Below are 15,003 nucleotides of genomic sequence, written 5' to 3'. Positions count from 1 at the left end.
AATTCTTCGTCGTCCTCAACTTGATCTTCGAGCATCTCTTGGGGATGTGAACATCTTTGTGCCCGCGGCACATCTCTGATATATCTCTGTAGTCCGGCCAGCGACCTCCACCTTCCTCTTGTCTGAATCTGAAGTCTTTGCTTAAATTTATCTTTCAACATCCATAGTTTTCTTGTTGTAATTTTTCGAACTTTCACACCAACAGCAGTATTCAGGAAGCTGAAAAACAATCAATATAATAGAATTTAGTATAAAATACTTACATAAAATACTTACATAAAATATGGCAGCACATCCTGTTGACTGATTTTCCGATAATTGATATAAATATAATTCTTCTTTAGTTTAATTACATCGTCTGTGTTGTAAGCGTACTCTATCTTCATTGTTCGATGATTTCTTCTGATAAGCCGTAGAAATGTGTTATTGATTGATTTATTCACCAATCTAACATCCAAATTCTTGCTGAAGTCATCGGACAGATAACTGAGAATGTTTTCAAGAAGATGTTGATTTGTGAATACTTTTGTATACAGTATTTCAGTTACAGAGTTTTTCTTGACAGACATTTTGACAGAGAAGAAGGGGAGCAATACAGAACGAGAAAAAAGAGAAGGAGGAATGAGGGATTCCCCAAAATCGATTATATTTTAACAGGGTGTGCGTGTGTGTGGTGGGACCCAATTTGCACCAAATGTGTTCATGATTATACTCAATAGAACCGTTTCCCACTGTCCCCCCAATGTGGCTTTTCCGCAACGTGGCCACCGCCCATCCAATAAAAAGAATATCGTCTCTTCCCATATTTATTCTTACCTGTAATCGATTCAAATAAAAAAGAAAAGAGAATAGAAGATGGCTCGATATGGCCTAGAAGATATTGGAATGGATGATGAACTGGGACAGGTATGTATCAGAAAGTACAGTAATCCGATCGTGCCGAGACCAATTTAGTTAGATTCGGGGAGTTGAGAGCTTTCAGAAAAATATAGGCATGCCCCTATTCGGTGTTACTTGAGTCCCATTACGAAGCCATGTTCCTTTAATCAGGGTTACTGTAGTTTTCGTGATGAGACCCAATTTGCTCCAAATGAGGTCATGGTTATACTCATTCAATCCGTCTTGACGAGTTGAATCCAAACATTTTCGTTTTGAACGTTTTTGAGCACAGTCTGAAAGCTCGGAGCTCATTTTGAGTTTTCGAAGATTTTCGAAAATCGAAATTTCAACAAATTCTCAATGGATTTTCAGTTCAAAAATCATGAAATCTTCTGAAAAATTAACTAAAATTATTTCCAGATACCTCCCACACCACGTCGTGTCACGATCGACGAGGACCGCATCCGCCGCAATCGTCGGGATTCTGATGACACCTCACCATCAGCCACGGAACTTATCAATATTCCTAGGAGGTTGTTGGTTCAGATGAAAGTTCGGAGGAAGAGTCGGAAGATTCTGAAAATGAAGAAAGAGAAGGCAGTGAAGGGGAATCGTCAGTAGGGGAAGAGTTCAACGAGCACCAAATGACACTTCGTACGACGACAGGAATCAATGAATATTTTGAGAAGGAGGATTTCAAAGAAAATGGTCATAGAGATGCTGAAAGATAACAATGTAAGAGACAATCTCTGACTGGGGCCTACATGCCATGTTACACATGTACCAAGTTGATCCGTTTCGGCTGATTTTTTGATATGTTAGTACCCTGGGAATTCTCAGAATTTTATACCATACCAGACTAGGCTCCGCCCCCTTTTACCTACCGAAACGATCGATTGAAGTTGAAAAATAAACATTTTTATTTCGAAAGATAGAACCAAAATTCTTTTAGAAATGGATTGCCAGCCTCATTTTGTGCATTTTACAAGATAACTACTTTTTTCCAACTCTCCTGCATCATCTTTACTATTAACAAACGCAAACGGCTGCATGTTTGTCTGTCTGTCGCCGATCCTACCGCCCTCCCTACTGAACCGATTTTCTTCGAACTTGGACCAAAAGATCAGAAATTTCCACCACTCAATGCCCGTCTTTTTCTTTTTCAAAAATATCAAATTTGACGTCTTCTGGAGACGATGCCGATTTCAACAGTAAAAAGCGTTGAGAAAAGGTGTGTCCCGACAGGGTGGTAGAAAACTCATCAACCCTAATACTACTGATTCGGTGTTTCTTAACTGCACTCTCGAGAGCGCCCGGCCGCGCTCATTTTGTGTAGCGGTCTACGTAGATGACTCTTACGCATGGGGTGATGAGTTCGTTCCCGCCAGGTCAGAAATGTTTTTTGGTTTTTTGTTTTGAAAAGAACATAGACAATCAGTATATGAAAGTTGTATATAACTTCTTTACAGTCTAGATTTCGTAGATCAAAAGGGCTAACAGTGGCTGTAAGTGATTATCTGCATCAATCTTTTGACACTGTTCACACCGCTACGACTCCATCATAATGGGTTATAGAGTTCCAACTTTGACGGTGCTCAAAAATTAAAATCTCACAAAAACCGTGTCAGAAGCTGATGGTAGTTTACAATAAAACTTTTGTCCGCAGCTTCATATCAAAAACTTAAAAAATACAGTAAGAGCATTTTTTGAAGAAGAGAATAGGAAATCCGAATTTCTAAAAGGGGAATTGACTTCCCGTGTGTCTTGAGAATTCTCTATAAATTTACACCCCGATAGTTTCGAATCTGCTCTTTTGAATGATAACAGTCAAAAAATGCAAAACTCCCGGAAAGCTGGACATTTTGCTCCGGGGGGAGGGGGTCTAAAACTTGAAAGTAATACTTTAAATGGATTATATTTCTGGAGGTTTGAATAGGAAAGCATCCAAATTCCTGAGCTTCAGTAAAACCATGTTCAAACAGAGGAAAATATAGAAGAACAAATTCCAGCAAAATTATTTCGGTAAAGGTTTCTCGGTCTCAAGCCAAAAAAGGCATTCCCCGTATTTTGCTCAATTAAGCCTGAGACCTCGGATGTCCCACTAAAAAAGCGCCGTTGGCGCTGTTACACCCAGAAGCTTAGGAGTTTACGAAATGGAAGAATACTACTCAAGAAGTGGTGGTAATTTGTGAATAAGGAAATTTGTCGTAACTCGGTTATCTACAAAAAAGTGATCAATGATCCCTTCCCCTTTCGAGAAGTTACCAATATTCAGTTTTCTGTAAGAGTATTTTAAAATAGTTCCGGCAGAGGTGAAGTAAAAAATCGCTCATCCTAAAATCCAAATTCCTTCAGGATAGAAAAATTACTGAAAATCTGAATGATCACTCGCTTTTGAGAAGGGAAAAAGAAAACTTATAAGGAAATCAAAGGAAGAAAATCCCGATTATTAAATTCAAAAACCGTTCTTTCTAACTTCTATATTCCATCAGGATAGAACAGGTAATTGAGAAATTTTGTAGAATTGTAATCTGAAAAGATTTTGCAATTGTTCTCTCCCGGAACGGACAGCTCAGCTTACAAAATCTACCACCAAGTGAAGAGAAGTTTACGATCCAGATGTCGGTGACCTTTTAAATGCCCCGACTGTCTGAATTATTTAGGAAGCGCCGCAGGCGCTGTAAAACTGAGAAGGGTGGTGTAGGAAAGGAGGTTGAGCAGCCGTAGGCTGCGCCAACCGACTGGTATAGAAAAAATCACTGTTTTGAAAATTTTCTCATTTTTTTCATGTTTTTTGAATTTTTCGACTGGTCGAAGTACTGCGGTCCGAAGTAAGTTTATAATGATAAGATACATGTTTGTGTTGGCTATTTGAAGATGTAAAGATTTTCCAAAAGGAAAACTCTGCAATAAATATTTTCCCAAAGTTTCAGGTCAATCCGATCAATTTGAAAGAAATTATGACCGAAAAACCAAAACTTCATATCCTATTGAGCGGTACTGTAGATATCATGATAATTCGCTCTCCTTCCTATACCGGCAAATTATTGATTGCAATCGACCTCTAGTGTATCCCAGCCGATGGAATCACGACGAAGTCTCCGCTGAGAGACAATATAAATACAATCTCTGTTATGATTCTGGAATTTTTCCGCCCTACTTCTTGATATTTATTTATTTATTCTTGTTAAAACATTAGCAGACTTCCAGCTAATTTATAATTTCCGCTCGCACACCTTCCCCATGTTATTCTCTTCATTCTATTCACTTCAATATTCTTTAAAATATACCCATATCCCTCCGCTATAACCAGCCCGCCTCTACAACTACAACTGAATTAACTCATTACTGTTCTCATTATAAATAAATTCTTCTCTGCTTCAATTATAGAGTATTTTATCATTTTAATTCTATCTGACTTTATTTCCCTCTCCCCAGAACATGCTTCAATTTTAAAAAAAATTCAAAAGAAGAAAGTGGAGCAAAAGTTTTCTGGCATTCCAGACTAAAAAAACATCTATGTAGTTTGTAGTTTAGAGATACTGTGGTTCAGTATTAGATACTGTCGGTTGGCTAGGGGTACTGTAGCAATGGATAGAAATGTGGTCACAATCGCTTCTGCTGAATCCGTCCTAAAATCTTTTAATACGTCTTCTGACGTCATCTAGAATGTCGCAGCGCCAGAGCAGCACACCAGCATCCTTTCCGCAACACTTACGCTACAGTACCGCAACATACTGTTCGCGCATCGCAAATCTTAATGTGTCCTTTCGATTTTTCCACAATTGATGTCAATTTTTTTTTCAGTTTTTATTGATTTTTTTCAACATCAAACGAGGTTTTCGGTAAATAAGAAATGAGCGACTCAACCAATACATGAATAAGGGATCACCACACAGTAATAAGGATTGGATTTGGTGATGGAGGAGGATGAGAGTAATTAGGGTGTGAAAGGGTCATTCAAATATCCATCTGTACCCTGGGAAACTGGCCGTGTTGAGATAGAATCGATTGCGGACAATCCCTGATCGCCTCATTCCTCCTCCTCTCTCTTTTTCTCATTCTGTAATGCTCCCCTTCTTCTCTGTTTTAATGTCTGTCAAGAAAAACTCTGTAACTGAAATACTGTATGCAAAAGTATTCACAAATCAACATCTTCTTGAAAACATTCTCAGTTATCTATCCGATGACTTCAGCAAGAATTTGGATGTTAGATTGGTGAATAAATCAATCAATAACACATTTCTACGGCTAATCAAAAGAAATCATCGGACAATGAAGATAGAGTACGCTTACAACACAGACGATATAATTAAACTAAAGAAGAATTATATTTATATCAATTATCGGAAAATCAGTCAACAGGATGTGCTGCCATATTTTATGTAAGTATTTTATGTAAGGGTTGGTGTACTATTTCTGTGATATTGATTCTTCTTCAGCTTCCTGAATACTGCTGTTGGTGTGAAAGTTCGAAAAATTACAACAAGAAAACTGTGGATGTTGAAAGATAAATTTAAGCAAAGACTTCACGACCTCATTCATTCTCAACTGATTGGAACTAATGGTGAGTTTACATCTAAAACTAAGAACTGTTGTATATTCACTTTCTACATTACAGGTACACACATCCAAACATTGATTGGACTGGAGGAAGCATGTGATGGGTGTGAGAAATGTTCTAATATTGCTCAGAAGTGTCTAGAGTATGGTCCATTGCGATTTAGTACACTACAAACTATGATTTATTCAAAGAACTACAAAAAACTGCATGTGACAGATAAACTGTTCGAAGACATTGCAGAGTACTGTTTCGCTAAGTCAAAAAACAAAGAAGAATGTTACAAAGAGCTGGATGAAACTATTCTCTCAACCATCTCTTGTGATAAACTTGCTATTTGGATTAATGAGACCAGAGTACTCCCAAATGATGAAGAGAACCACATGCATATGCCTCGAGAGGTTATAGATATCATTCTAAGAAAATGGAATGTGAAATCGATAAAACTCAGTATGTTGCACAAAACGAATGAATACGTGTGTCGTGATGAATGGCTACGGTATGACTACTTTACTCGAGTCAGATTGAATGATCCATATTCGAAAACTAAGCAATCAGGTATAGCTGTTAGCTCTAACTTGATTGAATTCATAATTTTCAGATTTGAAATTCAACCATGTCGAAGTGAGTTTGTCCTATTCACAAGAGTGTGTAAGAGGCTTGGGAAACCTCCCTCCGGAATCGGAACCTCCGGGAGGATACGACAATTTTATTCCGAATATCAGAAGAATATTCCCAACGGATAGAATAACGATGGATCTGTCACATTGGTTTGCTGTAGCCAGAAAGGATATTGAGAAGAAAATGTCAACTATATTGCAAGTGGTCACTATGGAAAAGCCGCAGAATTTGAGTTTAGACATGAAGTTTTTCGTGCAATCAGGAACTGTCAAAAAGCTCAATGAGGAGACAAATAAGGAAGAATTGTTAGGTATCGCTTCGGGATATGTTCTACAAGAAAATCGATTACACTGCTTCAAAAAATCTTCACCGTTCATTGGTGGAAAGGGTCCTAAAGTTTTCCTTGACAATAAATGGATTGGAAGAAGATTTCACATTGAGGATACTGTCAATCAATTCAATTTCAATTTGGATGTGTATATCAAGGAGAAGGAGTTGGAAGAGGAGTTTAATGAAGAACTTCTACAGGAATACCCGAATTCGTTTGTCAGACACTTTTTTGCTTGAAATAATAAAATTTAATCATTCTTATATATGAAAAGCGTTTGGGCTAGTCAAATATATATACAAAAACTAATACTCGCTGTAATTGGAATCTTCTTGAGAAGTTCAAATCCATGTTCTTAAACTACTGCGCTTTCACTATGCAAAAAATGAAAGCTATACGCAAGTCTTCAGTTTCAAACGATCAAAAAGTCCACCACCTCCATTATGTTGCTTATCCGCATGTTGCATAACCGACGGCGAATATTCTCACCTAATTTTCCAAATTAGTTTTCGCTTACATAAATTACAGTTCTAACCTCCCTTTAACCGATTTTTATATGTTCGGGGTATTTGAGTGCGCTACCGCTGTACAGGACTTCGAAACATGAAATCAAATAAAAAAATGGGTCAAAGTTGATTTTGGCTTGAAAACTTGACTTATCGGTGTCGATCAATCTGGAAAAAAATGAAGCGTTTTTAATCCTCTTTTTTCTGAATCCGAAAATAACAAGAAATCTTTCTCTTCATCCACGTTCGGAAACTTCTATTTTTCAGAACCAAACTACAAAAAAAAATTAAAAACCTTTCTCGTCGCCCGCGGCACGAACCAACTAACTGCAGTCAACGACGCATAACTTGCCAGATCGGACGCGGCGACACACCGACATCAACCACACAGGTAAAGCGCGATGGATCCATTATGGATGAAACGCGGATCGCGCGCGGATGCTGTGGGTATGTCAGATGGATCCATTATGGATCCATATGGATCCACGCGCGGGCGGCATCCATTTTGCACCCACGCGCGATCCGTGGTTTCTTTGATTCGATTGGGTTCATACCACCACATATTGTGGCTGTTTCGCATACTAGAGACTTATTCTTTTGCAACTATAAGTTTCTTAAGGTGTGTATTGTGTTCTATCTATTGTTTTTTTCAAGTTCCGTTTTCAGATCTCGTCCAACTCTGTTCGTCTACAAACTTTTCTCCGTTTCCACTCACTTTTCATCAAAAACAAATTATGGTTTCACTTTTATGTAATTTCAGTATACTAAATATTCAATTTTTGTTTTTCAATTGCCAAAATAGTCTGTAGGTTTTTTAAATCCAGTTTACACAAAATGAGTTCAAGTAATACCCGGAAAGAAGAACACTTCTACAGAGAAAAAGTCCCGTTTTTTTCTTTTCGGAACGACAGAGACTTACCAATTTACCTTTTATTCCACCTGCAAATGTATTTTATCATGTCGTTCCGAAAAGAAAAATAGTGGAAACCTTTAACTTTTCTCATGAAAATAACCATAAATTTCCAAAAAATTTCTCAATGACATTACCGAGTTTTGGTGAAAAATAACAGAAATTTGTTTCGGCAATAGCTTAATTATTTTTTATTCAGTGAACCATAATTTATTTTCAACAAAAACTGTCAAAAAATTGGTGAAAACTCTGGAAAACGGAGAAAATTTCGACAAACTCCTAAAAAATAATTCGCCTCGATTTATTATAAACAACACGCAAAGCGGAATATCGGATTATCGTTGGAAAGTCAGATCGGGCGTGGATTGAATATGGATCCTATATGGATGCACGCGCGATCCACGGAAATCCGAGGACGACCGACATCCTCCCATCCATATTCCATCCGCGCGCGATCCGCGTTTTATTTGTGGACGCATTATGGATCCTATGTGGATCCATATTCGATATGGACGCATATGGACCCACAATGGATCCATCGCGCTTTACCTGTGCACGCGGCCCACCGAAAATGTAAGCCGGCGCGAGGAAAGATAAGACGATGGTTCGCCGACTGTCTCTCCCTCTTCTCCATCTTTCGATTCTCACGTGCTTTTTCATTCTTTTTTAAAATTCAAAAATGTTCTTAATTTCATAATTTTCTTAATTCTTAAAAACGTGACCCCCCAGCTCTATCCCCATTTCTCCCTACGTGGCCTCCCCCACCAATAAATCCTCGATTTTCCACCTCCACAATTATTCCTACCCGTTATCGATTCAAAAAAGAACGGAAAAGCAAACAAAAGGATGAATCGAGTTGAGCCAAACGATTCAGGATTGGGAGCGGATGAAGAACAGGTATGTTTCTGAAAGTACAGTAACCCGATGGTGGTAAAATCCAACGGTTTTCTGTAATTTTTAGCTCAAAAAATATAAAATCTTCTGAAAAATCAAAAAATACTTCCAGACACCACGTGTCCGTATCGCTGAAGACCGTCTCCACCGTAGTCGTCGTGGTCCGAATGGAACGATGTCCCCGGTCACTGATGTCATCGATGTCCCAATTGGTCACGCCCACTCGCCAGTGGATAGCGAAGAAGATGATGACGATTCAATGGATTACGATGATTCGGAGGAAGGTTCCGAGGATTCTGAATCATCAGAATCTGAAGGTGAAGAATGCAATGATCATGGCATGAAACTTCGCTCGACGCGTGTTGTGAACGGATGTATTGACAAGGCGGAGTTCAAGGAACTCGTGAAGGAAATAATAGGAGAGGAAGTGCGCGAGGATGGAGGAAAGTTTAAAATCCGTTTGGATGCACTCGACGTGCTGCAGAAGGCCTCCGAGGACATGTTGGCGGAGTTGTTCGGAAAGGCGAACGAAGTGGCGAAGATTGGGAAAAGAGAGAAAATTAAGGTGAGTTTTTAGGACTGCCTGCGTTAAAACTCACTAGGGAGTAGCCTCGCTGCAAACAAATTTTCATTTTTGTTCCAGGCCACCGACATTCAAGCTGTCCGCCTCTGCGAGTACATCGCGAAGCAGTCAGGAAGTGAGCGGAACCCTCCGAGAATCGAATAAAACTCCGTTTTCTTACAATAAAATGTTCAATCAATACTATGTTTTTTAAAAAGAATTCACAGGAAGGCACACACACAATGCTAAAAGACATGTATCAAATGTACAAAAAAGAAGTGAATTACGTTGTTTTAGGGGGGAAAGGAGGCGGGGTTTCGTTGAAATTTCAGAGGTTTTTTTTGGAATTGAGCAAGTATAAAATAATTTGATTTAAACAAGAAAAAGGGGGAGCACTTATATATTCTGCCCGTAATACAATCAATCATCGGCAGAAGGGATTTGGAAGAGGATATTCTGAGAGGGAAATGAAATAAGATCAAAGGAAAGAAATTTTGGCAAAAACAAATCATTTGAAAAACTACCGTAATCTACTCGTTTTGGGTCTCGACACGAATTTAAAACAAGAAAGAATTAAAAATAGGGAAAAATTTACAAAAAAATCATCGTCCAGTCGGTTTCTCCCGCGTCGAATCCACATTTCGTATGAGTTCGGTTTGGGCGACACCGGAAGTTTCGTCCTGCGAGAAGGCGAATCCATCTGAAAATATATGTCTAGAATCCCAAAAAATGGTCTAAAAATGGCCTAGAAACCTTCAAAAACCCCTCCCGATGCGAAATTAAGAAAGCAAAAAACGATAGGTTCCACCGAGATTTGAACTCGGGTCGCAGGATTCAAAGTCCTGAGTGCTAACCGCTACACCATGGAACCAACCGGGAGACACGGTGCGTTAAGTGCGTAGAGGAGAGTGCGGGCGGGCGGCCGGCGGCGAGAGGAAATGGGAAGGAGGACGAGGAATTTTTAGGGTTCTTAGGCTCATTTTAGGCCGTTCTAGGCTCATTTTAGGCCCCTCCAAACTCACATCTGGTCTGTTCGGCGAGAGCCAGCGACGCTTCTGAAGCGGTCCTCGATCGAGATCCGCCAGTGGTGCTTCCACGTAGTGATGACGTCAGAAGTCGCATGTTTTCGAGAACGTTCGATGAGTAGCTGAAATTTTTTAAATTTCAGATATTTATAAGAAAAACCCAAAAATTAGAAAGTGTAGTAGTAGCTATTAGCTGCTATTAGTTCAATTGGTGCTGGAAAGTGCGCTCCATTGATAATTTATCAATAGAGCGCACTTTCTGAGAGAACTGAAAAACTAGTAGCTGTGCAAGGGATTGAAACTTAAAAGGAAATCGATGGGAGAAGTTGGGGGATATATGGACAAACAGACACACAGACAGACGCCTTTTTTTCTGAAAAACTCAACGCACAACGGCTAAAGCTCACACTATAGGCATAGAAAATAATGAATTTGCCTATTTTGAGTCTTAAAATCCTATTTTTTGGCTTAAAAATCGTAAAAACTACGAAAAACGTGGTTATGGTGGTGTAAAATGTCGTAATAGCCCTAAGAAGGGCCTGAAAATTCTAGAAAAGACCTGAAAAGCCTAAGAAAGGTCTAAAGAGCCTAAGAAGTGTCTGAAAAGCCTAAGACGGGCCAAAAAAAGCCTAAGAAAGGCCTAAAAACTCTAAAATGGGCTTGAATCGCCAAAGAAAGACCTGAATCGCTCGAAAAGGACATAAAAGCCTAAAACGAGCCTGAAAAGCCTATGACCGCCCAAAAGCATACTTGCAACGGGCCGGGCCGGGCCGGGCCGATTTGAGAATTTTCACCGGCCCGGCCCGGCCCGGCCCGGTCGGCCCGGGTCACAGTACAAAAATTTGAAAATTTGAATTTTTTTGAAAATTTTTTGATTTTTTCGCAAAAAAGTCGAATTTTCGACTATGTTTTTACATATCGATAAAACTCAAGTGTACATAGGATTTTTGACTATTTTTGATGAAAATTTCAAAAAATTTTGTGAAAAAATTGTGCTCATTTTTTGACTCCGGGCCGACGGGCCGAGCCGGGCCGGGCCGATATTTTGCAAGTATGCCCAAAAGAGTTATCGACAGCTTGATGAGCCTAAAATGGGCCTGAAACGCCTATGAAGCGCCTGAACCGCCTGAAACGGAGGCACGAAAAGCCTAGTTGGTTGGAGCTTAAAAATGACTCAGAAACAGTCTAAAATTTGCAATTTTCAGCCCAAAAGCCTAGTTGAGCCTAAAATCCTTTTTGTGCATGAAAAAAGCCTATTTGAGCCAAAAAGGACCTATTTAAGCCTAAAAAAGTCATATTTCAGCCTAAGGAAGGCCTATTTGAGCCTGAAAAAGGCCTACTTGAGCCTGAAAAAAGCCTATTTGGGCCTGAAAAAAGTCTATTTGAGTCTAAAAAAGACCTAGTTGAGACTGAAAAAAACCTATTTGAGCCTAAAAAAGGCCTATTTGAGCCTGAAAAAAGCCTATTTGGGCCTGGAAAAGGCCTATTGGAGCCTGAAAATCGCAGTTTCGCAGCCTAAAACCCTCAAAATTGGTCCTGAAAACTCCAAAATCTTGATTTTAGAATCAGTGTGGGTGTGTTAGAAATCAGTGGAAGGGGGACATTCGGACACACAGACACACAGACACACACATGCGACACACAAAAACGTACACATTGAGACGAGAGAGAATACGGTAGTTTTGGCAAATGAGATGTATGGCATACTGTAGATTACTGTAGATTTATGCGGGTTACTGTAGAATATGGGGGACCAATGTAGTCACTGTCATAATCGTGTCGTTCCACCACGTGGATCATCTGAATCCTCGTTGACGACGATTCGAGTGACGTTTCTCGTCTCTCCACCGTCGAATCCTCGATTCGTATACGATGGATTCTTCGAAGGGATTCTGAATTCCACGTCATCAGAATTCTGATGACGTGGAGGATTCTGAGACCACGTCGACATTTCAGTACTACCGTAGTCTGGAGACCGGCGGCCACGCCCATTCGACTTCTTCTTCTCATTGCTTCTATCACTTGAATTCGTCAACGACGAGTTCTCAAAAGCGGCACGCGCCGGTGGCACGCCAGCCGACGTCGGCTGAATCCGTTTTCGAAGGCTGAATCGATTGGAAAACACGTGAGCACCCTCTTTTGTCGGCTCTTTATTTGCAGCCCAGTTGCTAGAAAAATTCTAGATTTTTTTGAGATTTTTGGAATTTTTGAAAAAAAATTGAAAATTTTGAGAAAGAGAGAAGAGGAAAATGGAAAAGAGAAACCACCTGGACACAACAGTCACAACGAGAAAAAACAGAAATTGGGAGACAAAAACACGACGTGATATAAGATACGATACACATTTACAGTACACGCTGACGACAAGGTGGCAAAACGGGGAAAATTGGTTTTTGGCGAAATTTAGGCTCGTTTTAGGCCTTTTTGGATTTATTTTAGACTAGATTAGGCGGATTTCTGGTCAGCTTAGGCTAAAATTAGGCTATTTTAAGGCATTTCTGGCGTATAACTCGCTTAAAACTCAATTATATGAGCTGAAAAATATACCAAAATGTAGATCTCGACGAGTTCTATGTCCGTGATCTAATACGGGACGGATATCCAATTGTTAATGAGCAGCGGGCGGGATGGTTTTTGGACCATTAAGGCGGTTTTGAAACTTTTTCAATAATTGGGAAATCTTGGCCAGGTCCGCAATTTTTTGAAATTTTTATCAAAAATTGTCAAACGCCTTATGTACTTTCCAAAAAATGTTCGAAAAACTTTTTTTTCTAACATTTTTGCTGAAAAACCCGAAAAAATCGAAAAATGTCAAGAAACCTGTCTGAAAAATGAGTTTTTCGGAGGCAAAAAACTTGAATTTCTGTAGAAACTGTAAGTTAGACTTGCAACGAGCCAGGGCCATTTGAAAAGTTTCACATTTTGAATTTGTTTTGAAAAATTTTCCGATTTTTTGAAAAAACTCGAATTTTCGACTAATTTCAGACCGTTTTCAGCTCATTTTCTATCAGTTTCAAGCTCATTTAGACCTAATTTAACGATAATTTCGATATTTCTTCTAGACTACATTTTCAGTTGAAAATATCAACCTGATTAGCCTCATCTGAAAATGTAAATGAGCATTTAAACGACAAATCGTTAAATCTATACAAAAAATAGAAAATTTCAGGTCTTTTCCGGTCTAATTCAGGCTCTTTTGAAGCATTTTGAGTCTAGAAAAACAGAATTCCAGATGATTTTTATGCGGTTTTCAGGCTCCAAAATCTCACCCTTATCACCATAATTAAGGAAACTCAAGATCTCTTCTCTCTTTCTTCTTCTATCTAACTACAAACTACAAAATACAGTAACCAAGTGCAGAAACAAAACATCACACACATCACACACACACACGCATACACATTCACAATGCATTTCACACACAATAAAATATTCGAGTCCAAAACAAGCTCCGCCCCTTAAATGGGCGGAGTTTATTGATAGATAGGATTACTGTACTATACGTTACACTATTCAAGTCACAGAGAAGGAGGCGGAGTCAGATGCAAGTGCGCTCCATCGACAACTTCAGTCGCTTTACAACTGCGCTCTATCGAAACCCAAGAAAATTGTGTGCGAAATTGAGAGACTCAGAGAGAAAGAGACATTTTCCAAGGGAATTTCGGTGGAGCGTATTTTCAGCTAGATTCTCAATAGAGCGCACTTGTACAGACTCCGCCTCCAGAAAACGATACCTAAACCCATTCGCATGCGGCTTTTAACCTGCGTTCAATGGCTACTAGTATTGTATGAAGGTAGACGGGTTTTCTGTAATTAATTAATTGAGCAATTAACTAATTAACTAATTAATTAATTTTAAGAAGAAGTGAGAACTGAAAAGTGATTGGTGTGTTTGTGTGTCTGTTTGTCCAGGTGTGTTCAAATGAGAGAAAATGAATTGGGTTAAACGTCTCCGTAATATCGGAGTATCGTATTGAGACAAAGAGAAAGATGACGTCAACAAGTGCGCTCCATCGAGAGTCCGATAGAGCGCACTTTCTACAGGTTTTTGTTCGTTTTCTGTCGATTAAAAAGGTAAAAAAGAAGAAGCGCAAGCCAACCTGGCTAACCGTTCGAATCCGTTGAACGACGTGTTCCGTTTATTATACATTACTGCCAGTTCACGTGGTGTCGGCATCGCGATTGTGAAGAGACTGAAATGAGGGGAAATTTGAAAAAAATGAAACTTTTTGATAGCATTTTTGAGCTAAAATTGGTAAATTTCAGCCAAAAAATGATGTTTTTGAGCTGAAAATTGATGAAATCAGCCAAAAATGATGATTTTGAGCTAAAAATCGGCCGTTTTGGATTTCTCTTGTCTGAAAATGGTCGATTTTCAGCATTTTCAGCCAAAAATAGGTCGTTTCGTTTTTTGTGCAATTTCAGTCTATTTCAGCCAATTTTCAGTCATAAAATATGGGATTTTTCACAACATTTTATTGAAATCAAGACTTTTCTCGAATTTATCAAAACTCAATTTTCGATTAAAAAATTAGGCTCCGCCCACTTTTAGTTTGCAAACTTGCGGCACAGTTTATCACCAAATCCACTCGAAGCTCCGCCCCCTTTTAAGATAAAAAATCAGAAGTGGACGGAGCTCAGAATTCTGCTATATTTTCGTTAAACGAGTTTAGGCTCCGCCCATTTTTATAGTTTTTGAAACACCTAAAGTCTTGTG

General features: G+C 39.1%; 3 protein-coding genes across 3 annotated transcripts; all 3 read left to right on the top strand.

The window, feature by feature from the left end:
- Positions 1–855: 855 nt before the first annotated feature.
- Positions 856–1,500, top strand: GCK72_011083 (uncharacterized protein; the record flags this gene model as incomplete). Its single annotated transcript, XM_053728202.1, has 2 exons — positions 856–906; positions 1,300–1,500. The coding sequence occupies 2 exons, from the start codon at positions 856–858 to the stop codon at positions 1,498–1,500; spliced, it is 252 nt and encodes an 83-aa protein (XP_053587779.1).
- A 3,654-nt stretch (positions 1,501–5,154) lies between these two features.
- Positions 5,155–6,628, top strand: GCK72_011082 (uncharacterized protein; the record flags this gene model as incomplete). Its single annotated transcript, XM_053728201.1, has 4 exons — positions 5,155–5,264; positions 5,322–5,446; positions 5,501–5,998; positions 6,042–6,628. 4 exons carry the CDS (start codon positions 5,155–5,157, stop codon positions 6,626–6,628), a joined length of 1,320 nt encoding a protein of 439 aa, XP_053587778.1.
- Positions 6,629–8,651: 2,023 nt separating this feature from the next.
- On the top strand, positions 8,652–9,426 carry GCK72_011081 (uncharacterized protein; the record flags this gene model as incomplete). Its single annotated transcript, XM_003097179.2, has 3 exons — positions 8,652–8,702; positions 8,812–9,264; positions 9,343–9,426. The coding sequence occupies 3 exons, from the start codon at positions 8,652–8,654 to the stop codon at positions 9,424–9,426; spliced, it is 588 nt and encodes a 195-aa protein (XP_003097227.2).
- Between the last annotated feature and the right edge of the window lie 5,577 nt (positions 9,427–15,003).

The sequence above is a fragment of the Caenorhabditis remanei genome, chromosome III (genome assembly GCF_010183535.1).
Source record: "Caenorhabditis remanei strain PX506 chromosome III, whole genome shotgun sequence".
NCBI classification, from domain to species: domain Eukaryota; kingdom Metazoa; phylum Nematoda; class Chromadorea; order Rhabditida; family Rhabditidae; genus Caenorhabditis; species Caenorhabditis remanei.
The sequence above is the reverse complement of the archived record's forward strand: the minus strand, read 5'-3'. Positions and strand labels throughout refer to the sequence as shown.